We start from the raw sequence: 27,495 nt of genomic DNA on the forward strand, positions 1-27,495 counted from the left end.
ATGATCAAACATCTGATCTTGAAAGCAAGCCAAGCTGAAGACCAGTACACTCCAGGACAAAGTTGTCAGGATATGGAGACAAGGGCTGAGGGCAATCAAGGAAATGGGGCTAGTATGAGCAAAAAAGTAAGAGCTTGTGAAGTTGCCCAAGTGATTACAATAATGAAAAGATACCAGGCACTTTTTAAACACTACAGATGGAAACAAGAGACCCAATTATAACTGTGTTAAGCAGGTAGGTTTTGAATGAATTAAAATCTTACCCAAGGTGTCAAAAAAGCACGATAGCTAGATAGCCTAAACAAAGGTGCAACTTGAAGGCCAGAAAGAGATTGTATTTTCAGGGAATCTTTGCTCAGGAAAAATAATTGTGTTTTAAAAGACAATGTGTACAGGATGGCAATCTTGTCAACATGTTGCCACATAGAGATAAATGATATCAGCAGAAATAATGCAGGGACTTAAAAGCCACATACACAAGGATATACTGCCTGTGGAGTTCTTTGAGACATCTCAGGAATGTGAAAAGGTATAAAAATTCAAGTCCTTTCTTGCCTTTCAAGTCAAATAGGGGATGTAGAGGATACAAAGTAATATTCTTGCTATATCGGAGTATTTAAGTTCAGCTGCAAGAGAGGACAGGTTTAAACAAATAAAATATGTGACCAATATCAGGAGATTCTCCCCAATACAGTGAACAAACAACAGACTCCCAGTTAGAGTAATAGAAGTGGAAAAGCTTGAATCATTCAGGATTCAATAAGATGCTGCAATGGGAAGAATCTAAACAGATCGACAAACATTGGCCAAATACCCACCCTCATCTGTAAGTAACTTGTGTCCTTTTGTCCGATGCAAGAGAGACTGAAATACTCATAATATTACCTTATGATAATAAACTGTCCCAAGTGCTTCGCCGGAGCAAAATGTGACAGCAAGCCATAAGTAGATAACAAGTGACCAATAGCATGGCAAAAGAGGTAGGTTTTAAGGAGCATCTTAAAAGGAGGTGTGGCAAGAGAGAGAGGCAGAGATGTTAAGGGATGAAATTCCAAGCCTTAGGGCCTAGACAACTGAAGGCATGGCTGCCAATGAAGAGGCAAGGGAAATCAAGGATGCAGAGAGGTCAGAATTGGAGGAACAGAGTTCTCAGAGATTACAGAGATGGCTAATGGCAAGCACATGGGGGGATTTATGAATTGGTAAACTGGGCCAAGTGGAGTCAGAATATAGCAGCAGAGCTTTAGATGAGTTCAATTTTATGGAGGGTGGAAAATGGAGGCTGGTCCAGGAGTGCATTGCATTAAAATGAATAAGAACACAATCAGGAGCAAGCCAACTTAAGCCCACTCAACCATTTTAAAAGAGCATGGCTGATCCTTAACCTGAAGTCCACTTTCACGCCTTTTCCCTATATCCCTCGATTCCTTTAAAGTCCAAAAATCCATTGATCTCAGCAGCCTTGAATAAACTCAAGGACTGAACATTCATAGCCCTTTGGGGTAGAGGATTTAAGATTCATAACCCTCAAGTGAGAAACTTCCTCCTTATATCAGTCTGAAACGGCTGTCCTCTTATCATGAGACTACGTCCCTCGTTCTCGACTCTCCAGCCAGGGGATACAGCCTCTGAGTCTTGTATGTTTCAATGAGATCACCTTTCATTCTTCTAAACTCCAGAGCAGAGACCGTTTCTGCTAAATCTCTCCTCATTGATCCCTGGGATGAGAGTTGATCCATCAGCGAATCTTCATTGCACCCCTCCAAGACACACATATTCTTCCATGTCTACAAAGACCAAAACTGAACAAGGTGCTCCAGGCGTGGTCCTACCAACACCATCTTATAATTGCAGTGAGAATTCTTTGCTCATGTACTCCCTTGCAATAAAGGCCAACAATGTGCCTTTGTAATTGTTTGCTGTACTTATTTGATAACTGATTCTTGTACAAGAATACCCAAATCCCTCCAAACACCACTTAACAGTTTCTCACCATTTAAGAAACATTAATTTTTCTATTTTCCCACCTAAAGTGAATAATCTCACATTTCCTCATACTATACTCCATCTATCACTTCTTCCCACTCACTTAACCTGTCAATATCTCTTTGCAACCTTGCAACCTCTGTGTCCTCCTCACAGCTTACTTTCCCACTTAGCTTTATATTGTCAGCAAACTTGGATGCATTACACTTAGTGCCTTTGTCTAAGTCATTAGTATAAATTAAAATAGCTGAGGCTCCAGCATGGATCTGTGACAGCCCTTCAGCAACCTGCCAACTTAAAATAACCGATTTATTCATACTGTTTTCTGTCCTTTAACCAATCCTCTATCTATACAAATACATTAATAGCAACCCCATCAGCCTCTTATCTTCTGCAACAATTTTTCTTGTGACACCTCACCAAAAATGTTTTAAAAATTCAAATATTCATCCAATGGTTCCCCTTTACCTACCCCAGCTAGTTACACCCTCAAAGAAAGAGACAGATTTTGTCAAACATGATTTCCCTTTCATAAAATGATGGTGGCTCTGTCTGATCACACTATGATTTTTTTAAGTACTCTGTTACCACTTCCTTAATAAGCTCCAGCAGTGACCTGACAACTGATGCCAGGCTAATTGACCTGAAGTTTCCAATTTTTCTCTTCCTCTTCTTTTCTTGAACAGAAGTGCTGTTTTTGATACCTTTCAATCCACTGGTACCATTTGAGAATCTTGGCATGTTGGAAAGTCACAACCAGTGCATCAATCATCTCCGTAGTCATCTCTTTAAGAACCCTGTAGGCCATCATGTCTAGAGGATTTGTCGCCTTTCAGTCCCATTAATTTCTCCAGTACTTTTTCTTTTACTAATATTAATTATTTCAACTTCCTCAATCTCATTAGAACCTTGGTTTCCCACTATTTCTGGTAAGCTTTTCATGTCTTCTAAGGCAACAGGGACACAAAATATTTGTTTAATGTTTCGGCCATCTACTTATTCCCCATTACAATTTCCCCTGTCTTGGGCTCTTAAGGGACCCACATTTACTTTCATTACTCTCTTCCTTTTCACATGTTTGTAGAAGCTTTTGTGATTTGTTTTTATATTTCTTGCTCATTCTATCACATTCTTATTTTCTTCCTCTATCAATTTTTTGATCATCCTTTACTGGTGTCTAAAACTCACCCAATTCTCAGGTTTACTACTCTTAGCAATACTATAAACATCTTTTTTTAACCCACCACTATTCTTAACCTCTTTAGCTAGCCATGCATAGGTCAGCTTTCCTACTGACGTTTTATTTCTCAATGAAATGCAGATTAATTGAGAATTAGCTAATGTTAAAAGAAATGTTTCAGATGAAGGCTTCAGCTGCTGAATTGAGACAGACGATACAATGGAGGTCAAACTGACTGACTAAAAGTGAACAGAGCTGGGATAAATGGGTGATTTTCAGATTCTCAAACTGTAAAGTGGACTGCCAACAGGGATCAGTGCTGGGGCCCCTAGTTCTAGTAGTGAAAATAAACATGGGTCCCTGAGAGCTCGAGACAGGAAAAATTGTAAAGGGAATAGCAGAAATGTTGAACAAATACTTTGTCTCTCTGTCTTTGCAGTGGAAGACACGAAAAAAAGCATACCAGAAATACTGGGAAACCAAAAGATCTAATGAGATTTGCAGCAGCATTTGCAATCTGTTTGGTGCTGGGGCCTCAATTATTTACAAGCTACATTAATGACTTGGATGAAGGGACCGAGTGTATTGCAGCCAAATTTGCTGATGATACTAGGATAGGTAGGAAAGCAAGGTGGTGGTGGGGGGTGGGGGGGGTGCACAAAGAGTCTGCAAAGGACAATCGATAGGTTAAGTGAGTAGGAAAATAAATTGACAGATGGAGTATAATGTGGGGAAATGTGAGGTTATCCACTTTGGTAGGAAGAATAGAAAAGCAGGTTACTTTTTAAATGGAGACACACCGCAGAATGCTGTGGTACAGAGGGATCTGGGTGTCCTTGTGCGTGAATCCGAAAAGGTTAGCAAGCAGATACAGCAAATAATTAGAAGGGTAAATGGAATGTTGGCCATAAAGGGGGGTGGAGTATAAAAGTAGGGAAGTCTTACTGCAACTGTACAGAGCGTTGGCAAGACCGCACCCAGAGCACTGTGTACAGTTTTGGTCTCCTTATTTAAGGAAGGCTATACCTGAATTGAAAGTAGTTCAGAAAAGGCTCACTATGTTGATTCCTAAGATGGATGAAGGGATTGTCTTTGGAGTAAAGGCTGAGCAGTTTAGCCTGTACTCTTTGAAGTTTAGAAGATTGAGAGGTGATCTTATTGAAACATAAAAGATTCCGAGGGGACTCAAAAGCAGAGATGCTCAGAGGATGTTGTCCCTCCTGGGTGAATTTAGAACCGGGGTCACAGTTTCAGAATAAGTGGCCTCCCATTTAAGACAGAGCTGAGGAGGAATTGTCTCTCAGAGGACTGGATGAGAGAGGGAGTCCAGCAGGGTGAGGGAGGGTGGGTGGCTGGCCAGGAGGGAAAAAGAGGCAAGGCTTGCAGGTACATAGACATCCCAAAGAGTTTTACAACCAATACAGATTAAAGTGTAGTCATTATTGCAATGTAGCAACGTGACAGCCAATTTTTGCACAGCAAGCAATGTGATAATGACCAGAATTTGAGAGAGATTTTGGAAGAGGGGTAAATATTAGCCAGGCCATTGGGGATAACTCGCTTCCCCTTATGTCCACCTGCAAGTGCTGATGGGGCCCGTTTAACATCTCATCTGAATACCTCTCACAGCACAGTATTCCCTTCGTACTTCCCTGGAGCGTCAGCATAAATTTTTGGACTAAAGTTTCTGGGATGGGACTTGAACTTACACCTTGTTAGAGGAAAGAATGCTACCCACTGAGCATACCGACACCAGATAGTCATCTGAAAACACTTCAAGGAATGATCTTTACAAATTACCTTACATTAAAATCAAAGGAAAGACGCCATTTACAAATTTTAAACATAATTAAATTGTTTTCAAATTGTAGATTTTATACGTTTATCCTCTTTCCCTGACCTTTGGTGCAGTTTAAGCAATAATCCCAACGTCTGAATTAAAAAAAAACTGCTGGCAATTGGAAGAAAGAACTCATCCAGCTTGATCTGCACTTTACTTCAGAATAATCTCTCTGCCACCAACCATTCAATACAATTACTTGAACAAAATTGTCAAATTGGACCAAATCTCTCAAGGTGAAGTTGGAAATAAACAGGTAGATATATTGGAACAGGATTCAACTGTGCTTGTAGAGATATCCACCATAAAAATGTTGAGGGTGAAGCAACACCTTGAACCACTTTCAGTTCCCTGTGTACACAGAAACATTCCTGCCAAAGGTTGACGAGTTTGTGTATTGTGGTCAAAAGTGGACAGTAGCAATATGCAAGTCATTAATCATCAGGAAAATGTCAATTAAGGTAGTTATAACATCTTACCTGACTTGCAAAGAAGTGACCAGTTATTTTCACAATAACCTGGTCATTTTCATCTGGCGTCTGATCACGAGGAACAACTACTTCTGCGCTGGTCAGGTTCTGTAGTTCATTTACCTTTTAAAAAAATGAAATTACTCACAAGCATATATACATACAAAAATATTTATATTTCAAAATATTTCCAATTGATGGTCCAACTATAAGGATCCTAAAAATAGTATTTCAAATAGCACCTACACGAGTATCCATATATAAAATGAAGCAGAAAAAGGAAGTGTCGGAGGAGTGGAGAATAATGTAATTCCCATCTCCACAGAGATTGAACTAATCTGAGGACCGCCTTAGAACAGTTACCCCCATGTTACTGGTAGAAAATTTACCAGAGCTTTGCTGAAAATATTAGATGAGAAAATTCCAGACACAGGATATAATCAAAATTACTCAGTGTGGATTTATAAAAAGATTTGGACACAGGAAGACATGATTTTGAAATTTTCAGACACCACCAAACTGTGGGTATAGCATGTAAGACTTCATCAAATTACAAGATGGCATATAAAACTTGCAGAGTAGGCAGATAAATGGCATTCCCTCATTTATATCTTAGACTACAAAAATATAAAAGCAGATTTACTCCATGAGCCAAAGGATACATGCCACTACAACCCAGACTTACCGTTTTACCTCCTTTCCCAATAACTCTACCAGCAGCATGGCTTGGCACTTTAATATGGGTCTCTAATTTCACTTCTTCTTTGGGTCCAAAGAAGTTCTCCTCTTTCAGTTTATTATAGATTCTTCCTTGAGCCTGAAGAACAAAATATTGTCCAACTGTAACAGTCCCCATTCAAGAACCGGGCCTTGGTTTGCCACACTGACATTAAAATATTTCCATGAAAATAATCTAAAATTCTTAAAATTCAGTAACCACAAGTGGAAAATTTAGCCCAATGGTCAGAAAGTTTAGCTCTTACTTTTGAATAGAACATGGGCTGAATTTGCTGAGAACTTGTTTCAGCTAAAGCATTTGCCATTATTATGCTGCAGAAATTACAGGAAATTGTTATGCCAGTAATTTATGGCATTATGTATTCTAGGTCATAATTTGCTGGGACTTCAGCATTGCTCTATAAAGATGTTCGACAAAACTATTCAACAACTATATATCATTGCCCAACTCCATTAAAATCAAAGGTGAACTTGAATATGCAAATTAAACCACTGTGACTGCCACAACCTTGACCATTACAGAATCTGAAGGGCTCAGATCAGTAACATATTCAATGTTCAGCTGATTGAGGGTACATGTTTATATTGTTTTGTTCCATTGAGTGCACTGAAATCTTAAAATAAAAATTTGTGACAGCCAGCAGGTTCTAATTCCTCCCCACCACCACAGCTAATTTTGTTTTATTCATTGACGGGATGTGGATGTTGCTGGCTAGGTCAGCATTTATTACCCATCCCTAATTGCCCTCGAGATGGTGGTGGTGAGCTGCCTTCTTGAACCGCTGCAGACCCACAGTGCTTTTAGGGAGGTAATTCCAGGACTTTGACCCAGCGACAGTGAAGGGATGGCGATATATTTCCAAGTCAGGATGGTGAGTGGCTTGGAGGGGGAACTTCCAGATGGTGGTGTTCCCATGTATCTCATCTTAGCTTTATATTAACATTTATCGAGCATGAGCATGAAGCATAGATTGCATCTGGTACGCAAATCTGACTTGGAATTGCATGCAGTTCAAAAGACACCCTGATGCATAAAAGGCACTTCATGATGCTGGTTTATACTATTTCAAAGCAAACTCAATTTCCAAAACTTTACCTTAAATTGAGCTTCAGGTTGCCCTGAGATGATCACCATTCGCTGCTTAGCATCTGGGCCTTCTGCAGGAGCAATCTGCAATATAACATTTATGAATACCAATAATACCTTTAAATTAAAGAATGATCATTCAGAGAGGAATCAACCAACACAAAGTTACTTCTTAATTCTTTCTTCCACCTTAAGTTTCATGTTATTTTCCCTGCAAAGAACCTTTTCTCCACTTGAGGCAGTCATTATCCATATGCAACAAGACCTGGACAACATTCAGGCTTGGGCTGATAAGTGGCAAATAACATTCACGCCATAAATGGCAGACAATGACCATCTCCAACAGAGAATCTAAGCACCTCCCCGTGACATTCAATGGCATTACTATTTAATTTTTTGATTAAATTAATTAAGAATTCTATTTGCCAGAATTAAATTCATTTCTCCCACAATCATATATACTTTATATTTACAGTATGGAATATAATTTACCTGATTAAACTCGTTCAATTCGAATCACAAAAATCAACATTAATTAGTTACCCATTTATTTTCATTTTAGCTGGTATATCTCTGTGCATGCAGCAAATTGACGTGAATGCTCAAAGACGGGGTTGAAATAAAGCACAATTCTATTTAAAAGATACCCAGCAGCAACATATGTACGTAAGGAGATATTCGAGGGCAGGTGATCAGAAAGGTAGCAAGAGACCAGTTTTATAGGAGTGTCTTAAAGAGATATATAGGCAGAAGGGTTTAAGGAGACAATTCCAGCATTTAGAACCAAGGTAACTGTTAAGGCCTGATCGCCACAGGTGGAGCGAAGAAAATTGCGATCAGGCCCACATTATAAATGACTAAATTCAACATAGCTTAATGACATTTATAAAGTGGCCCAATAAAGAAGGATGATCAAGTAAGGGGATCTAGCAGGGAAACTTAATACTCAGGTTATAAAGAAGTACATTGACAAAAACAAAATAAAAATACTTGCCTATATTAAATTAAGCAAACAGAAAATATTCAGTAAGCATTTCAAATGATTGCAAATAGCTTTGTTGAATATCTTGATTTTTAATATAAAGTATTGCTGGAAATGCTCAGGTCAGGCAGCATCTGTGGAGAGAAACAGTTAACGTTTCAGATCGACATGACATTTCATGTTAACTCTCCACAGATGCTGCCTGATCTGCTGAGCATTTGCACCATTTTTTGATTTTATTTCAGATTTTCAGCATCTGCAATATTTTGCTTTTGTATCTCCATTTTTGAAGTGGTTTGTTAAAGCAAATGCCAATGGAATGTAATGGTTACCTTAATGGAAGCTGATGCATAGCGAGACAGCTGTTTGATATGTTGCCCCTTCTTGCCAATAATTGCACCTACAGCCAGGGCAGGGATGAAGACATGAACCGTCTCAGATTCTGACTGCTGCTGCAATTAATATAGAGTCATTATGTACATGTAACTTGACTAATATAGTTTACACATAAGCTTCTCAGATCATAATTTTTATACTACATATACACACTTTCCCATGTCTCCAAAAACCAATTCATCTGACATTCTTTGTATTTTCCTTTATCCTTTCTGCTAGCATGGAGATGGTGAACTCGCAGCACTGTATTAACAACTTGGGCCAAACAGCACTAACTACAAAATAAAATCCTACTACTTCTTGTGGAATCAGATTGTTTAAATTCGATGCAGAAATAGTTACCAACAGATCCCTACATACAAACTGATAAAACAGCATCTGATTGGACCAGCCAGAAGAGAAAACAAGCCTAGTCAAAGCCTAGATGTATAGATTTTTGCCCTCCAAACTCAATTGTTTGCTGGGAAAAGAAATGCTGCCTGAATGACTTGCCCTTGAAGTCGGTTCACTTCCAAGCAGGTTCTTATGCTTTCTTTCATCAGTTTTTAAAATCTTTTTATCTTTCTCCTCCCCTACCAGTATCCAACTCTAGTTAAAATTTGCCCATACAAAACCAAAATCATAATAGCATGGTTAAGCATTATTTTAAAAAATATTGACAACTTCAATAGCCAAAGCAATGCGTTCAATGTGTGCAAATTAGACTCAAGTAGATTTGCATGGTCTAACAGCTTTGTTACCTTTGCATTTCTTACATTAGAAATGTAGTCACTATTTATATTTAATGGCTGTGAAGTGCTTTTGAGATGTCCCAAGGACATGAAGATCACTATATAAATGCAAGCCTGCTTTCTTTCTCTGGCCTAAAAAACAATCAACTGGTGTTAGCAAATTGCGAAGAGAATGGAAAAACTGTTCTTTGTTCTGGCCCACTAAGCACTTTAAGGATAAGTCAGCATCATAAAAGCATGCTTACAAATGCTAGAATTAAGCATTAAATCACATAGGCACTGGAATCTTTAAAAATAAAAAAAAACAGGAAGACAGCGATGCTGCTTTTAAATTGTAATTTGCTCCCACTATGCATGCTAGACCTTTGCAAGCCAGCTAGAATAAAAGAGTCTTTTATTCAGCTTTATGAGTTAAGGCCTACAGGGGAGCAGATGTTATTACAAAGCTCGGAGCTCAATACTCAAGTCATTTTACCATCTTTACAAACATGCATAGAAGATTAAAGTATTGATAAAAGTTGAGGAGCAAAACATATCTCAGATCTTGTATCTTCACTAATTCAAGTGAACAGACAGATAATCAAATTTATTTAGAGTTCATGCAAGGTGCACTGGGACTAAGATTTTTATGTTTTTATTTGTAAAAGGTTTTCCAGGTATTTAAAAATTATCTCCCGGATGTGGATGATGATGGCTGGCAAAGCCATATTAATTGCCCATCCCTGGTTGTCCTGAGGTGATTGACAGACTTTCTCCTTAAACCACAGCAGACCTTGGGGACAATAATGCTTCAATAGTTGCGGTAGGTAAGGAATTCCAGGATATTTTAATTGAAACTGCATTGAAATTAAACTAATTATATTGTGTAACATTGAGATGGTGTAAATCCAGTGCCCATTCATCATTTTGAAATATGGCTTAGTTTAACTTGAAGATAATGTTTTTATTAGGAAATGAGGAAGCATTAATTCAGTATTACAAAACCTCATGAAAATAAGTACATGTTTATTTGAAAGGAAATTAGGTAGTGCAAATCAAATTTTAAATCTACAACTGAACAGTTTTTAATTTTAAAAGGTTCCTCTAATGGGTAGGTAGGGGATTCAAAGTCAAGTATTCTCAAGACCACCAGCTCTGAATTAGCTAAAGCTAGTGTTGGAGGACACATCAAAATAAGAGACGGTGAAACAAAACAAAGCTGTCACTTAAAAGATTAAGGAAATCTCAGACCAGGAATTCCAGCTCTACCTGTCCCAACCCCCTCCCCTTTAAACCAGCTTATAATTCAGCTCTTTTCTATTTTTACTTAGTTCTGTTGAAGAGTCATATGGACTCGAAACGTTAACTGTGTTACTCTCTACAGATGCTGCCAGACCTGCTGAGCTTTTCCAGGTATTTTTATTTTTGTTCAGGAATTCCAGGTCAGATGGTTAGTGGCTATCTATCTAGACAGAAACACAACTAAATTCCAACCACTGCAAACATTTAGATGAGAAGTTAAACCTAGATCCCGTCTGTCCTCTCCAACGGATGTAATTTGGCCTTCGAAGTGAAGATGATCATGTTCATAATCTGGGGTGTTTGGTAGGGTTCCAGTGGGTACATGGGTAACTGCTATGGCAGATCTGCATCCTGAAGGTCCTGCTGCAAATAGGACAGGATACCACAGGTGATCGAGTTTTGGACAAATTGCTGCCTCAGGATTTTCTCTCCTTGTGCTTTCTCTGTGCCTCTGATATGCGCGTGCTTTGAAAGGTCCCACCATTTTTAATTTGGTTATACCAGTGCAGCAATCTTGGGCGAGCTTCTCCCAAGACTCGAATCAATATCAAAACTCGCAAGTAAAGCCTTCAGCGTCCTTGAAGCACATCGTTTGACCGCCAGGAGAGCACACTCCAGACCCAAGCTCTCCATAGAAGATTCATTTTAATAAGCATGAATCAAGCATCCTGGCTACATGACCAGCCCAACTCAATTGTGAATGTCTCAATATGGTGTGGATGTTTGGCATGCCAGCTCGTTAAGCACCTGTACGCCTGGTATTTTGTCCTGCTATCTGATCTTCAGAAACTACTGAAGGTAGCGCAAGTGGAAGTTGTTGAACTTCTTGGCATGGTACTAATACCAGTCCAAGTCTCTCATGTGTAGGGCAGGACTATTGCTCAATAGACTTGGGACAAATAGAGTCAGAGGTCTACAGCACAGGAAAAGGCCCTCCGGCCCATTGAGCCTGCGCCAGTCAAACACGTACCTAACTATTCTAATCCCATTTTCCAGCACCAGGCCCATAGCCTTGTATGCCATGGCATCACAAGTGCACATCCAAATACTTCTTAAATGTTATGAGGGTTTCTGCCTCTATCACCCTTTCAGGCAGTGAGTTCCAGATTCCCACCACCCTCTGGGTGAAAAAATTCTTCCTCACATCCCCTCTAAAACCCCTGCCCCTTACCTTAAATCTATGCCCCTGGTTATTGATCCCTCCAACAAGGGGAAATCTTCCGATGAGTGGCAATCATCAGATGTGGAGCTCCAGACTGGCATTGTTATTTTCTTTAAACTCAACCCAGGGCTCCACATTTCTCATCCAGACTTTCAAACCAGGCCTCTTCAGAAACGTGGAGCATTCTGGTTCTGGGAGCCCTTTCGCGTAACGCAGGATCACCCCTGGGTGGGTGGGGGTGTGTGTGTGTGTGTGGCCGGCCAAGCCCCCTTTTTAAGGGCACCGGCTGCCTTTATTTCAGCAAATGTTCATTCACCAACAGTAAAAAGCATTGAGACATTTAAATTGCTTTTCAATGTTAAGGAATAAGTGTGAAAAGTAAAATGGGTAGGGTACCAGCATGCTTGGGGTAGCAGGGCGAGCTGAAGGGTTGGCAGCTGTATAGTTACCCAGGAGCTAGATATGGTTTTCTCCTGTCTAACATTTCCTGGGTAACTATCCCTAACCCTCCAAAGTCACCAAATCTAACTCAAGAGTTGGGAGACTTTTTTTTTGGAGGGCTCCAGGTGCCCAGGGGTGAAACTTCCCAGAAAATTCCGTCAGAGTCCATGCGTTGGGATTTACAAGGGGTTGTCTAGCACATTTTCTGGGGAATGACCATCCGGAGACCAGACGATCTGGGCCCATGTTTGATAGGCAGACTGACTCCTCTTCGCTCTCAGACTAATGTTCGAAATCTGTCAAAGACTACATTTGCATGGGCAATTCTTGCATGTGTCTAGTTGTCAATATAGACAGCTCAAAGAGAAAGTGTGTGCTACTAAGATAGGTGAATTTGTCCACCGCTGCCAAGTTCTGGTCATAGACTGAAACCTTGGGATTGAGACAGAGGTTTTATGGAGCAGGATGGTACATTACTTGCACCATCCAGGATGCACATGAGCATTACATCATGGAGCATCATCCACTGTGATGAATTTCTCAGGGAAGCTGAATTTCTCTCATTTTTGAAAGGCTGCCATGGGTGACTGTGTCAAAAGGCATTGGTCAAGACAACAAACATGGTGTAGAGGTCAGTGTTCTGTTCTTGGTATTTCTCCTGGTACACACAGATGAGCAATGGGGGCATCTTTGTATTCTTGCAGGATGGTTCCTTGCTTCCAAATAAACTGAGAGAGTTCAATGGGCTTCTTAACCAGGCATTGACCTCCAGCCTTGTAGACCTCAGCTGGGATCACATCAGCTCCTGGAACTTTGGCACCAGACAGGAGTTTGATTGCAGTCAATGTTTCTAACAGTATGGGAGGGTCAAGGGAGCAGTTGTTGGCAACCTGTGGCAGACTGTTGATTGCTCCTTCATTGATGGAAAGCAGCTGATTGAAGATGTGGTTAAAACTCTCTGCCAATTATTTTAGAATGTGGGCTTTCTTGGAATAGTGTTGACCCATCAGCACAGAAGATCTGTGAAGAACTAGTAGACAGGGACCTGCAGACAGGCTTTGGAGCATTATGGAATATCTTCCAGTCTTTGTGGTCTGCATATGGCTGAAGTTCCTGCTCTCAGGTGGATGTAAAAGCTCCTATAGCACAATACAAAGTAGCACAGTGGATTTCTCTCAATGTCCTGATTAACATTTATTCTTGAATGGATACCACCAGAAACAGATTTTCTGACTGACTGTTAATTTTATTTCTGTTATGAGATCTTGCTGTGTGCAAACTTGTTGGTGCATGTGTATACTTTACTAGAGTGATTACATTTCTATAATTGAGACACACCCCAAGGCTGTGAAAGGCACAATGTAAAAGATTTTTTTTCCCCTTACACCTTTTTATGGTGAAATAGAGATGTGAAACTGTAACTAACTAAACAAGATGCCATTTCCATGCGCAGATGGAAGAGGCAAACTGAACCCAATGTCAACTTTCAAAAATAATTTTGGGAAATCTCTCAAGTATAGTGGCTTCAAGAAAGAAAATATTTGGATAAGAAAAACTTGGGAAATCAATAGGGAAAAAAAGTTAAAACTCAAATTAAATGTTATGATCAGACATCTAACCCATGTACTCATGCAGTAGATAATGTTCTTTCATAAAAATATTGATCTCCAATTTCATTGCAACTATGCAATTTTGTCCTAATTAGATCATTCAATTTACATGTATTTTAAACACTTACACTTCCTGCTCTAAAACAATTCAGGCAATTTAATATAAACAGCATCCACGCTATTAGCAATTTGACGTAAATGTGGATTTAATTCAGGTTTGTTGTTTCCTTCCTCTCCTGCAACATTCCAAAAAAAATAGGGTACATAAAACAAAGTTTTCAGCAATTTAAACAATTAGGATAATGCAACCCATTCCACTTCTCTAGAACTTGAAATGCATGCTCATCGCCCTCCTCCCCCACCCCCCCAACCCCACTAGACAATTTATCCTGGGGCTTATGATAGCTCTGAAATTCTAGTCAGCTTCTTCACTTTGCAATCACCCTATTAGTTTTATGAACCATTCAAAAATCCTTCTTTTTGATCAAACCTTTATCCTAGCATCTTGATTCTCTCCTTTCTCTATGCTTTGTCACAATACCCTTTCCTTTCACATACAGCATATAAAGATGTCTTTCTGCACAAGAACAACTAAATCCTTAACCTAACTCATCACTACTACTCTTCAACCTTGATGCCAGCTCAAGCTTGAAATCCTCTTGAATAAGCCCACTGCTAATTTCTGTGCCTCTTTGGCATTCTCCAAAGGTCCTATTTATTCTGGTTGAAATCAGGAATAATGAGGAAACGTAGTCGGCAGGATTCGAACCTACGTGAGAAAATCCCAATGGATTTAGAATCCATCGCCTTAACCACTCGGCCATGACTACGCGCATTCCAAAGGTCCTATTATGGCACTAGTCCCCATCTCCTCGCAAGTAGCAGTGCCAAGTATCCCATCCTCTTGCATTGCCAACCTTCCAACCCCAGTAACTGGCTTAGGGTAACCTTTTTCAAGTGCAGCTCACCCCACCCACCTCTGCCGTACTGGACTAGTGACAGTGGATCAGCAAACATCTGTCCCACTGCGTTTCCCTCCAAAATATTCATTAACACATGAGTGTCCAACTCTGTGAATGATTACAGACATTGAAACTTGGCTCACAGGTTGGTGACATCTTGCCTCTTACTGAAACTTGAAGGTAACAGTATGTACCTTGCAAGGTAATGTAACTAGCAGTAGTTTCTATAATGTCACAAACCCACTCAGAACATTTTTTTGTGCACCTTAAGTTAATGCTGCAAGTTTCTAAAAAGTAGTAATCCAAAAAGCAAAAGTCTGATTGAATACTTTAATTGTATTTTAAAGTACGGTGTATTATCACCAAGAAAAATTGGTTACTATTCAATAAGTTGGTGGCAATCTTGCCTTTAAACCTTAAAAAGTTAGCTCTGTTTTTTTTTAAATCTAGAGATCCCAGCCAAAATCCCAAGAATTCATTTTTAAAAAAGTTTTGAAGCAGATGGTCCAGTTGTTTATGCTACAATTCATATGCAAGCATCACATTCGAATTTGCTGTTTCACACCCCAGACTGAGTGAAGTGTAATGGTCATATAGATCACATTATAAGATGAAACCCAGATTTTCTCCTAGAATTTTTCTAGTGTTAGCAGAGCATGATAATCGTTTGCCCAGTATTTAAGAAAAGCACGATACTGTTTCAAACAAAGTGGGCAACTATGATCAGAAAATCAGCTTGTGTGATTGATACAAGGCGCTATTTTCAGACGAATCCTTGAAAAGGCAACTGCAAGACTTCATCCCCAAGAATCCTTTGATAATTCAAGACAACCCTGTACTACAATTCAGTAATTTGGAGATTCATCAACTGGATGGTTCAAAAGCTGTAGCAGTGCATAAACAAACAGCACCAAGCACCTTGAGCAAAATAATTTGATTGAAGATATGAATGTAGGAAACAAAGTAAAATGGAAGAAAATATTGCTGTTGATTCATCCATTACATTGGGTTGGATCTTGCTGGAAAATTGATGCATTAAAGATGCCCAACATTTTCAAATGTGCAAATCAGCATATCACCTTCAGTGAATTAAGAGAAATGCCGTGAGTTGCCAATCTTCAGAATTTGCTGGCTAATTTATGTCACTCAGCCGTTTGGCTTCGTACAATTGAGTTAGCTAAGGGAAAGATGCCATTATTCTAAAAATATTTTCGATTTGCACATTAGCTGCCTGTTAAACCAAAGACAGAATGTCAAGTCTGGTGACTAAAAGCAAGAGTGCCTCTTAATTATGTGATAACGGATAATGCAGTGCAAATCAACTGCTCTGATCCAGAATTGAAGGGCTGATTTGACCATAAATCACCACCTAAAGTTGTTCTTCTGTTTCTTTCTCAATGTTTAAATCTCTTTGGTTAAGAAGAAACACTGTTGGTCCCACCATTCACTGGGATTCCCATATGCCTTGTCTCACCATTATCAGTTTGTACTTCCAGCGGAAGTCCAGTGAGATACCCTGCTCCAGCAACATCTATCTAGCCAATTAGGTTTTTTTCTCCCCTTCCTTCATTGATATCTAATAACACTTAGATTAAACTAGGCTGGATAACTGCTTTGCATTTTGCAGATTATTTTAGGATAATCTCAGCATGACCACTGTAAATAGGTAAATTAGATTACCATGGCGAGGCTGTGCAGGTGAAACATGAGGGACAAGCAAATGTCAATTTTTTTCTTCTTGACATTAGACTTCAATAAACTTATTACACCAAAATCAGTTCCATTTAAGCAGATGTTTAAAAAAAATGTGAAGGTAGTTCTATTATTATTATTACATCTTCAGCAGGAAAGCAGGTCAGGCAAACAGTGCTGTGCATAGCAGACTAAAAATAGTCACTTACAGCTAGTTGCTGGCCCCCTGAAGCAATGCTCGATACCTCATACACATCACAGAAATTTGGATAGCTCTAAATCACAAAGAAAATTGGCATTTAAGTAACTTCAGTTTCTGCTCAGAATTTCAGTTCAGCTTTCTACTGTAGATGCCAAATGGAGAACAGTGAAGATATGAAACAGAAATTTTACGTGTTTGCATTCACTATAATCAAAAAATGTTAACAGCCAAAATGAAATAGAAGGTACAATTATATAAGGACATTATTTTTGTGTACAAATTACATACAGTACATGTTGCATTTTATAGCAGAAATCAGATATTAAACAAGGAACAAAACAGACAATAGGATAATTTCCACATTGGGAATAAGTTGGCGAAGTGCCCATTTCAAAAGTGGTTTGTCCCCCTCAAACTCATCTGCCTGTCAACAAACTGTTCCAGTGCAAATCGAGCATTTTTAAAAAGTAATTTAATAAATCAAGGAATATATCAGGAAATGTTCTTTAAAAAAAATGGTAAATAGGTGCAGTTTGATTAATACAGCTGAAATTGGGTTTATCAAAAAAAAACTTTGCTAAATCTGTCAATCCACCACTTGTGAATAAACAGATTCTAAATTACTGAAAATGTCTTAAAATATACAGAATTATTCCTAGCTATACCACGGCATACCACTTCCATTCTAGTAAATTAGGAAGTTTTAAAAAAATGTTCCTATTAGTATCCTTCCACCTAAGCGAACTGATTAATTATTGGAGCCTTCCCAGAGGTTGGAAATGAACACAATTAGTAGAAACTTCCAATAGTGATTGATTCAATCTAGAGGTGTGGTTGGTTTCTAATGTGATGTTTTTAAACTAGCATAAATGACAGCAGAAACTCAAGTTTTGAAAGTAATTGGCGCTCAAAATTTTCACAATTTTTTCAGCCAATTTAAGGTAAAACGTACTTAGAAAAAGATCAGCGCAACCAAGTGGAAAATCCAGGCCAACAAATTTAGAGAATCAAATACCCTAGCTGTACTGCATACCAAATGAACTCTTGAATTTGACACACACTTCACCTCTAACGTTTAGTATAATCTAAATTGAAGATGACAACAAACTGGTGTTAGTATCGTATCAACCCATACCCAGGTAGAAATTGCACTTAAAGCAAAATGCAATCCCATGTTGATGATACAAAATATGCACCCAAATGATTTACATATACTGAGCCCAGACTATGGCTGCATCAGTATATAAGGGGTTAAAACGTTGAATTGAATCTCAATTACAGTGGAGCAGGTATAGGATCTTCAATGCAATCAATGAACAGTTTCAAAATGAGTAGAGTTTACTGAGTCTTAAAAGTAATAATTTTTTTTTATGGTGTTCCTCACTTTCCATTAGCTGAGTTCAATTTGTGAAGTGGAAAGTTATTTCACATCAGTGGCTTTAAATACGTATACATTTAAAATTATTCTTGCATTAAGCCAATAGTTAACTTAGCTTCCAATAGGGTGCTTTTATAACTAGAGGTCTCAAAAACATTTGACCTTCCATGAACAATTTATGGAAACATAGTCAGGATGAAAACAGCTGGAAACTGCCCACTGAGAAAAGGCTGCGTTTGCTGCCAACACCGTGCATACACAGTTCAAGTGTGTTACTCCACGACATCATTTAGAGCAACAGAGTAGACAGCGGCCAGGATCAAAGATGGCACTGCTCAAATCATCACAGTTGTTTTAGGTGGCAGCATCCTTTTGTCCATCCTTAAGGCGTCCTTAATGGCTGCATGAAGTTAACATAACGTTTCCAAATCCACTAGATGGAAAAAATACCTAAGCTTAACCATATGAATATGTACTCAACCAAAACCAATTTGTACAGGAAGCACTATGGTGGGTGGAAGTCGGTGGAGATGGATTCCTGCCCAGACTGCTCTACAATTGCCTTCAAGCAGGAGGAATGCTCTGCAAAAAATTTATTAGCTCATGCAGATAAAGTGGCTGCAGTGTAGCAGGCTTTCAATTAACCCCAACAACCAGTAAAAATGGAAACCACATTAAACAGCAGCTCCTCGATGGAGCCATTAATGCCATATAGTTGCACAAGGACCTACTGACATCACTGCTTTTGTGCGTGGTGACATCATTGCCGCATGCATACAGGGGTACTGGCAGGCTGAGGCTGGGCACAGCAGTGACACTGTTTTTCTGCACATGTGCGGACCAACGCGCATGCACAGACAGGTATCCGCAGCCATCTTGCATTGGCAGGAGACGGTGTTGAGAAAAATACAATTTTTGTCTTCTTCAATTTGGTGGTTGCCAAATCTAAGCAATGCAGGAGTTAACAGTCAGCTAAACTAGAATGTTGCAACCAGCAAATCCTTCACTTGTGCATTTCTCTAGTCAATTTAATGGACATTATGAATAGTCAAACTGTAATTCACGCTATTCCTGATGTCATGACTTAAGGCATTGATAAAGGTAACAGTACAAGAAATTGAGGAAAACATACACAGTACACATAGAAAATGGAGGGCTAGAACTACTGTGTAGAACATTTCAAAATTATGGCTGAAAAGTGAAAATGTAACATTTTAAAGTGATTAAGCCTATTACATAGATGGATACATTTCTGGAAATAGTTCTAGATGATTTCAGGATATGATTGCTTGACCAAGAATGTAAGACTCTGAAGCAGTTTGACAAGCGAGCAGATCATTACGTGAATGCATTAGCATGCATGATTCGGCAACTGAATGACAGCCACATCTCAGTGAATCCAACAGCCCTCTAGCCAGGAGGTGAACCAGGGTCAGAAGTCATTGGGGTAAACCAAACAACTCAACTGTGTTAATAAATAGTGTACAGCATAAATTTCATGAAATGTTCTACACAGTAGCTCTAGCCCTCCATTTTCTATGTATACTGTGTATGTTTTCCTCAATTTCTTGTACTTTTACCTTTATCAATGCCTTAAGTCATGACATCAGGAATAGCGTGAATTACAGTTTGACTAGTCATAATGTCCATTAAATTGACTAGAGAAATGCACAAGTGAAGGATTTGCTGGTTGCAACATTCTAGTTTAGCTGACTGTTAACTCCTGCATTGTTTAGATTTGGCAACCACCAAATCGAAGCAGTAATTGGAAAAATCAAACCTGATTATAAGATTCAACAGGGGCCTTTGAAAAGGTACCAAACTTGGAATTTGCAAGCGTTGCTATGCCAGTCTTAAGAAATGACAGACATGAGATCCTAACCATCAAGAGATATGGGACCACTGACTACAGGATGATCAATACTTACAGGGTATCTCCAAACTCCATAACACTGGGTCAGTGTATCACTGACTAAGCTTCAGCTAGAACATGATATGCAATTAAGTGTAAAAGAATTTGAAACTGTACTTGTGGACAATTCTAATTCTTTTGCTTAATGTTAATGGGAATTGTTTAATGGGAATGCAGCACTAATTTAGCTCTGAATGGTTTGGTGGAGGGAGGGGAGAGAATATGGCAAGGAGTGGAGAAATCAGTGGTGACTCAAAATTAGGCAAAATTTTGTGCAGCTGAGCAAAAAAATGTGTAGTACTGATGAGCTTAGCTCACTTCACATGACACCAAACTATTAACAGTATGCAAAGGAGCCCAGATTTTCCCATGAAGAAAATCAGCCAGGGGCACACGAACAAAGTTTAGTAGTGGTTTAGAAGACTGATCTTACATTAGAGCGTGTGCAACCTTGTTATCTAGAACATGAGAACCACACAGCCTGAATCAATGTGTTGATACGAGGGCAAGCGGGGAGGGGACATTTGGCATTTGGCCTAGTATTACATATACAAATGTGACGCGGGACTTAACAAGAATTTAGATAATGGTACAGCAAGTATGCGGAAAAGATTGTAAATTATCCAGCTCTTGCAGGATAAAACACTGACTCTTACCATATGAACACAGGTGGTGAATGTCGATCAAAGCACACTCTAAGTACTGGCCTAAGTATAGGACTGGTGAGTAAGGAGTCTTTTTATCCCCCCAATCTTTTTATAGTAATCCAACTGTCCTAGGGGGAGTATTTGCTAGATTGGCTGGGGAGGGTTTAAACTAAAATGGCAGGGGGATGGGAACCTACGCAAGGAGTCAGAGGAGGGGGAAAATCAAGGACAAGAACAAAAAGACAGAAAGGGGAATAAGAAGTGATAGGCAGAGAAATCAAGGGTAAGAATCAAACAGGGCCTCCGTGAAAAATAGTGGGAATGGGACAACTAACGTTAAAAAGACAAGCCTCAAGGCTTTTTGCCTTAACGCGATGAGCATTCGCACTAAAGTGGATGAATTAACCGCGCAAATTGATGTAAACAGGTATATAGTCGAGATTACGGAGACATGGCTGCAGGGTGACCAGGGATGGGAACTGAACATCCGGGGTATTCAGTATTTAGGAAGAATAGACAAAAAGGAAAAGGCAGTGGAGTTGCATTGCTGGTTAAAGAAGGAATTAACGCAATAGTAAGGAAAGGTATTAGCTCCAATGATGGGGCATCTGTATGGGTAACGCTGAGAAACACTAAGGGGCAAAAAACGTTAGTGGGGGTTGTATATAGACTCCCAAACTGTAGTGGTGATGTTGGGAATGGCATTAAACAGAAAATTAGAGATGCATGCAATAGAGGAACATCTGTAATTATGGGTGACTTTAATCTGCATATAGATTGGGCAAATCAAATTAGTAACAATAGCGTAGAGGAGATATTCCTGGAGTGTATACGGGATAGTTTTCTGGACCAATACGTTGAGGAACCAACTAAAGAATAGGCCATGCTAGACTGGGTATTGTGTAATGGGAAAGGAATAATTGGCAACCTAGTTGTGCGTGGCCCCTTGGGGATAAGCAAATATAATGATAGAATTCTTCATTAAGATGGAGAGTGACGTAGTTGATTCTGAGACTAGGTCCTGAATCTTAATAAAGGAAACTACGATGGTATGAGGCACGAGTTTGCTATGATGGATCGGGAAACTTTACTTAAAGGGATGACTGTGGATAAGCAATGGCAAATATTCAAAGACCGCATGGGTGAACTGCAACAATTGTTTATTCCTGTCTGGTGCAAAAGTAAAACAGGAAAGGTGGCCAAACCATGGCTTACAAGGGAAATTATAGATAGCATTGGATCAAAAGAAGAGGCCAGAAAAAACAACAGACCTGAGGATTGGGAGCAGTTTAGAATTCAGCAAAGGAGGACCAAGGGATTGATTAGGAAGGGGAAAATAGTGCATGAGCGTAAGCTTGCGGGGAACATAAAAACTGACTGTAAAAATTTCCATAGGTATGTGAAGAGAAAAAGATTGGTGAAGACAAATGTAGGTCCTTTACAGTCAGAAACGGGAATTTATAATGGGGAACAAAGAAATGGCTGACCAACTAAATACATACTTTGGTTCTGTCTTCACAAAGGAGGGCAGAAATAACATTCAAGGAATGTTGGGGAACACAGGGTTTAGTGAGAGGGAGGAACTGAAAGAAATCAGTATTAGTTAGGAAATAGATGGGATTGAAGGCCAATAAATCCCCAGGGTCTGATAATCTATATCCCAGAGTATTTAAGGAAGTGGCCCTAGAAATAGTGGATGCATTGGTGGTCATCTTCCGAGATTTTATAGACTCTGGAACAGTTCCTACAGATTGGAGGGTAGCTAATGTAACTCCACTATTTAAAAAGGGAGGCAGAGAGAAAACAGGGAATTATAGACCAGTCAGCCTGACGTCAGTAGTGTGGAAAATTCTAGAGCCCAGTGTATAAGATTTAATAGCTGAGCACCTGGAAAACAGTGGCAGAATTGGACAGAGTCAGCATGGATTTACGAAAGGGAAATCATGCTTGACAAATCTACTGAAATTTTGAGAGGATGTAACTAGTAGAGGTGATGAGGGGGAGCCAGTGGATGTGGTTTATTTGGAATTTCAGAAGGCTTTCAACAAAGTCCCACATAAGAGATTAGCATGTAAAATTAAAATGCATGGGATTTGGGGTAGTGTATTGAGATAGATAGAAAACTGGTTGGCAGATAGGAAACAAAGGGTAGGAATAAATGGGTCTTTTTCCGAATGGCAGGCAGTGATTAATGGGGTACCGCAGAGATTGGTGCTGGGGCCCTAACTATTCACAATATATATTAATGATTTAGGTGAGATAACTAAATGTAATATCTCCAAATTTGCAGATGACACAAAGCTCGGTGGGAGGGTGAGCTGTGAGGAGGATGCAGAGCTGTTTGTGTGATTTGGACAAGCTGAGCGGGCAAATGCATGGCAGATGCAGTATAATGTAGATAAACGTGAGGTTATCCATTTTGGTAGCAAAAACAGGAGGCAGATTATTATCTGAATGGCCATAAATTGAGAGGAGGGAATGTGCTACGAGACTTGGGTGTCCTCGTACACCAGTCGCTGAAGGTAAGCATGGAGGTGCAGCAGGCGGTAAAGGCGGAAAATGGTATGTTGGCCTTCATAGCCAGAGGATTCGAGTACAGGAGCAGAGATGTCTTGCTGCAATTATACAGGGCCTTGGTGAGATCACACCTTGAAAACTGTGCGCAGTTTTGGTCTCCTTATCTGAGGAAGGATGCTCTTGCTATAGAGGGAGTGCAGTGAAGGTTTACCACACTGATTCTAGGATGGCAGGACTGACATATGAGGAGAGATTGAGTCGGTTAGGATTATATTCGCTGGAGTTCAGAAGAATGGTGGGGGGGGGGTGACCCTATGAAATTCTAACAGGACTAGACAGGGTAGATGCAGGAAGGATGTTCCCGATGGTGGGGGAGTCCAGAACCAGGGGTCACAGTCTGGAGGATGCAGGGTAGAACATGTAGGGCTGAGATGAGGAGAAATTTCTTCACCCAGAGAGTGGTGAGCCTGTGGAATTCGTTACCACAGAAAGCAGTTGAGGCCAAAACATTGTATGTTTTCAAGAAGGAGTTAGATGTAGCTTTTGGGGCAAAAGGGATCAAGGGTATGGGGAGAAAGCAGGAGCAGGCTATTGAGTTGGATGATCAGCCATGATCATAATGAATGGCGGAGCAGGCTCAAGGGGCCGAATGGCCTACTCCTGTTCATATTTTCTATGTTCTTTTTGTAGTTAGGATTTACCTGACATCTGTAGTTTAAATTCTAAAGTTCCCAGCTTAAGCAGGGTATTAACAAGGTCACCACTGATTGAGCAGTTGGGCAGTACCCAGCACTGCACGTTAGTTGTAAGTTGCGGGACCTGGTCAGGTCCTTCAACTTGGTGGAAGTCTAGCGAAATCACTTTCATGGCACCTTGGGTCAGAGCTCCAGACTCGACCATCTTTACGTTTCGAAGACGTACGTGTCCTGTGTTCCGTTGGCTTCTGTGCAGTGGATGCCATGCACGAACAACCATCTGATGTGGGCGGAACTCGCTCCACTCTGTGCTCGGACGGGATCTGCATACTGGCACTTTAATAACCAGCTGCTGGAGGACGAGCGGTTCCTGAACTCATTCTGTCGTTTCTGGGCCGGCTGGAGAAGGAAGCGGGGAGGCTTCCCCTCCTTGAAGCAATGGTAGGAAGTTGGCAAGGCTCATGCCTACTTCCTCCGTCAGGAGCATGCGAGGCGGTCGACAAAGAGGCAGAAATCCAGGGTCGAGGAGTTGGAGAAGGAGGTGCTTGACCTGGACGCACATCTCCGTCAGCCCAATGCGGACCCTGCCCTGCGGTCGGTGTACGATGAGAAGAAGGGCGCGCTGAGGGTCCCGGGGCGCATTTGTGAGGTCACGGATCCGGTTCCTTAAGGATATGGACCGCAGTTCTCCCTTCTTCTACTCACTGGAGAAAAGGCTCCTTACGCTGCTGGCTGATGACAGATCCCTTGTCTTGGATCTGGAGGGCAGCAAGGCCATTGCTAAATCCTATTACACTGCCCTGTTCTCTCCGGACCTGTCCAGCGAGGATGCTCAGAGTTTTGTTGGAGGACCTGCCACAGGTCAGCCCGGAGGGTGCCGGAAAGCTTGACTCCCCTATACGTCTGGGGGAGCTGACCGGTGCCCTCGACAGTCTCTCCAGGGGCAAATCCCTGGGGCTGACTGTGGAGTTCTTCAGGGCGTTCTGGAGAATAACTACGCCAGGGTCCTGGGGGAGAGTATTGCACCCAGAGTGATGCCCTTTTTGTGGCACAGGGCAGTCACTGCCCTGCTGCCTAAGGGGGATCTCTGCCTACTCAAAACTGGCGCCGGTCTCCCTCCTCAGCACAGATTACAAATTCTTTGCCAGGGCCATGTCTTCTCAGCTTGGCACCGTCCTGGACCACATGATCCACCGACCAGTCCTACCCCACTGTCCCGGGCCAATCAATTTATGACAATATCCATCTGGTCTGGGACATCATTTATTATTCCCAGAGGGCTGGTCTGTCGAGCGCCTTCCTTTCTCTTGATCAGGAGAAGGCGTTTGACAGGGTGAATCACGAATATTTATCTGGGACTCTACGAGCATTTGGGCTTGGGACGTATTTTGTCGCCCGGATCTGACTTCTGTACGCTGCCGCAGTGTGTCTAGTTAAGGTTAACCGGTCCCTGATGGCGCCCCCTGTCTGGCTAACTGTATTCCATCTGCGTGGAGTCTTCCCTGCGCCTCTTGCGGAGGTGGTTGTTGGGATTGGTTCTGCGCAGGCTGGGCATTGGGGTGGTCCTTTCGGCTTTCGCCAATGACGTGCTTCTCATGTTCACCAACTTGGCTGACCTGTGGAGGATGCGCGAGTGTCAGGAGGTCTACTCTGTCCCGTCCTCTGCAGGATCAACTGGGGTAAATATTCTGGGCTCCTGGTTGGTCAGTGGCAGATTGATCCCCTACCCAAGCTCAGGCCTTTCACCTGGAGCAGGACCAGTCTCCTCAACCTAGGGGTCCACCTCTGCCCTGCTGAGGAATCCTGGCCAGTAAATTGGCAGGAGCTGGAGGCCAAAGTCACCACTCGCTTGCAGTGCTGGACAGGACTGCTCCGAGTGCTGTCTTACTGGGATCGAGTTCTGGTCATAAGCCAGCTGACTGCTGCCATGCAGGACATGTCCCTTGGACTTTGTCACAAAAATCCACAGAATGCGCGTCGACTTCTTCTGGGACAAAAGACTGCACTGGGTCGCTGCTGAGGTTGAGTCTCCCACTTGTGGAGGGCGGTCAGGCACTGGTGTATCTATGCACCCAAGTGGCGACTTTCCAGCTTCAGGCCCTGCAGCGATACCTTTACATTGAGTCCCCCCAGAGATGGTGTGCCCTGGCCATGTATTTCTTCCACCAGGCACATGGCCTAAATTATGACGTGCAGCTCCTGTTCATAGACCCGAGGGGCCTTGTGGCTCCTTGCAGGCGCCATCTGTCTTTTACTAGGAGCTGATCCAAGTCTGGAACATGGTCGCCTCGCGACGCAGCTTTCCATCGTCAGGAGTAGCAGCTATCGTCAGAGAGCCGCTACTCAGGAATCCGCCCCTCCATCCTTTTCAGTGGCTGGCAGAGAGGGCGGCTGTGGCTGCTGGGATGACCAGGATCGGGGACGTGCTGGGTGGCGAAGGAGTGGGCTGGATGCTACCGCAGGAGTTGGTGCTTCGCACATCCATGGACATCCAGCTCAAGGCCAATGCCATTCAAGACCTCAGGACAGTCGTGCTCGGCCCAAACCTCATACTGGGCCTAGAGGTGGCGCAGGGGCGTGGTGGTCTTCCATTTGAGCGTACCCCTGTTTGGGCAGAATTCCACATTGGCCTCAAGCCCCAAAACCCTCTCTCGGGAGCCGGTGCCCCACAACCTGAGTCGCCTCGTGGAAATGCCTTCCGTGTCCTTTAGCATGGTGTGGAAGGGTTTCCTGAAAGGGCTGCTGCTGCACACCATTCACTTCCTTGCCCTCACCTGCTACCCAGACATGCCCTGGCATGCCTTGTTGCCATCCGGCAGTGGAGGTCCCCTTGGAGGGCCCATTTTCCATCAGGGACCTGGGGTGGAGGGTGTTGCACGCAGCAGTCCTGTACAATCATAGGTTGTATCGGTTTATGGTCTCCCAGGAGACCACCTTTTGCGGTCTTGTGGAGTCCGTGGACCATATTTATGTAGGCTGTTGTAGGCTGCACTCCCTTTTCAGTTATTTAAAAAACCTTTTATTGATGCTTTGTTTGCACTTCAGTTCCACGCTCCTGATCTGTGGGCACTCGGTGCAGAAAGGGGCCAGGAGGGAGGAGGACCTCCTTGTGAACCTGCTCCTGGGCCTGGCCAAGTTGGCCATTAACAGGTCCAGGCAATGGGTGATCGAGGGGGTTGTCCGACCCAACTGTCTGCCCCTCTTCCACGGCTACGTTCACAGCCGGGTGTCTCTGGAGAGGGAGCACACGGTGTCTGCTGGCACTGTCGAGGCCTTCTGTGCCTGGTGGGCACTGCGGGGACTGGGGTACTTTATCGACCACCTTAATCACATTTTGATTTGATGTTTGTAAATTTCCTTTAAATTTTGTCTTTGGTTTTGCAGTTCTCTAATTTAGGGGCTGTGTTTATTTTGTCTCTCGTTTTGTTAATTTAGTTTAACTGTTCACCTCTGAAAGAGTTAATAACTGGTTCTGAAAGAGTCATACGGACTCGAAATGTTAACTCTGTCTTTCTCTCCACAGATGCTGTCAGGCCTGCTGAGTTTTTCCAGCAATTTTTGTTTTTGTGTCCTCTATAACTGGGTC

General features: G+C 41.6%; 1 protein-coding gene across 4 annotated transcripts in view; it reads right to left on the reverse strand.

The window, feature by feature from the left end:
* igf2bp3 (insulin-like growth factor 2 mRNA binding protein 3) overlaps positions 1-27,495 on the reverse strand; it is a 158,815-nt gene that overhangs the window by 9,160 nt on the left and 122,160 nt on the right. Inside the window, exons 11-15 of one of the 4 annotated variants that reach the window (XM_041185117.1) lie at positions 16,768-16,833; positions 8,616-8,732; positions 7,311-7,385; positions 6,162-6,293; positions 5,486-5,599 (exon numbers count right to left, since the gene is read on the reverse strand). In XM_041185117.1, the coding sequence (XP_041041051.1) occupies positions 5,486-5,599; positions 6,162-6,293; positions 7,311-7,385; positions 8,616-8,732; positions 16,768-16,833 (504 nt within the window). Of the gene's footprint in view, positions 1-5,485; positions 5,600-6,161; positions 6,294-7,310; positions 7,386-8,615; positions 8,736-16,767; positions 16,834-27,495 lie in introns of all 4 variants that reach the window. The other 3 variants (XM_041185116.1, XM_041185120.1, XM_041185118.1) reach the window with 3 other exon arrangements.

The sequence above is a fragment of the Carcharodon carcharias genome, chromosome 3 (assembly GCF_017639515.1).
Source record: "Carcharodon carcharias isolate sCarCar2 chromosome 3, sCarCar2.pri, whole genome shotgun sequence".
NCBI classification, from domain to species: domain Eukaryota; kingdom Metazoa; phylum Chordata; class Chondrichthyes; order Lamniformes; family Lamnidae; genus Carcharodon; species Carcharodon carcharias.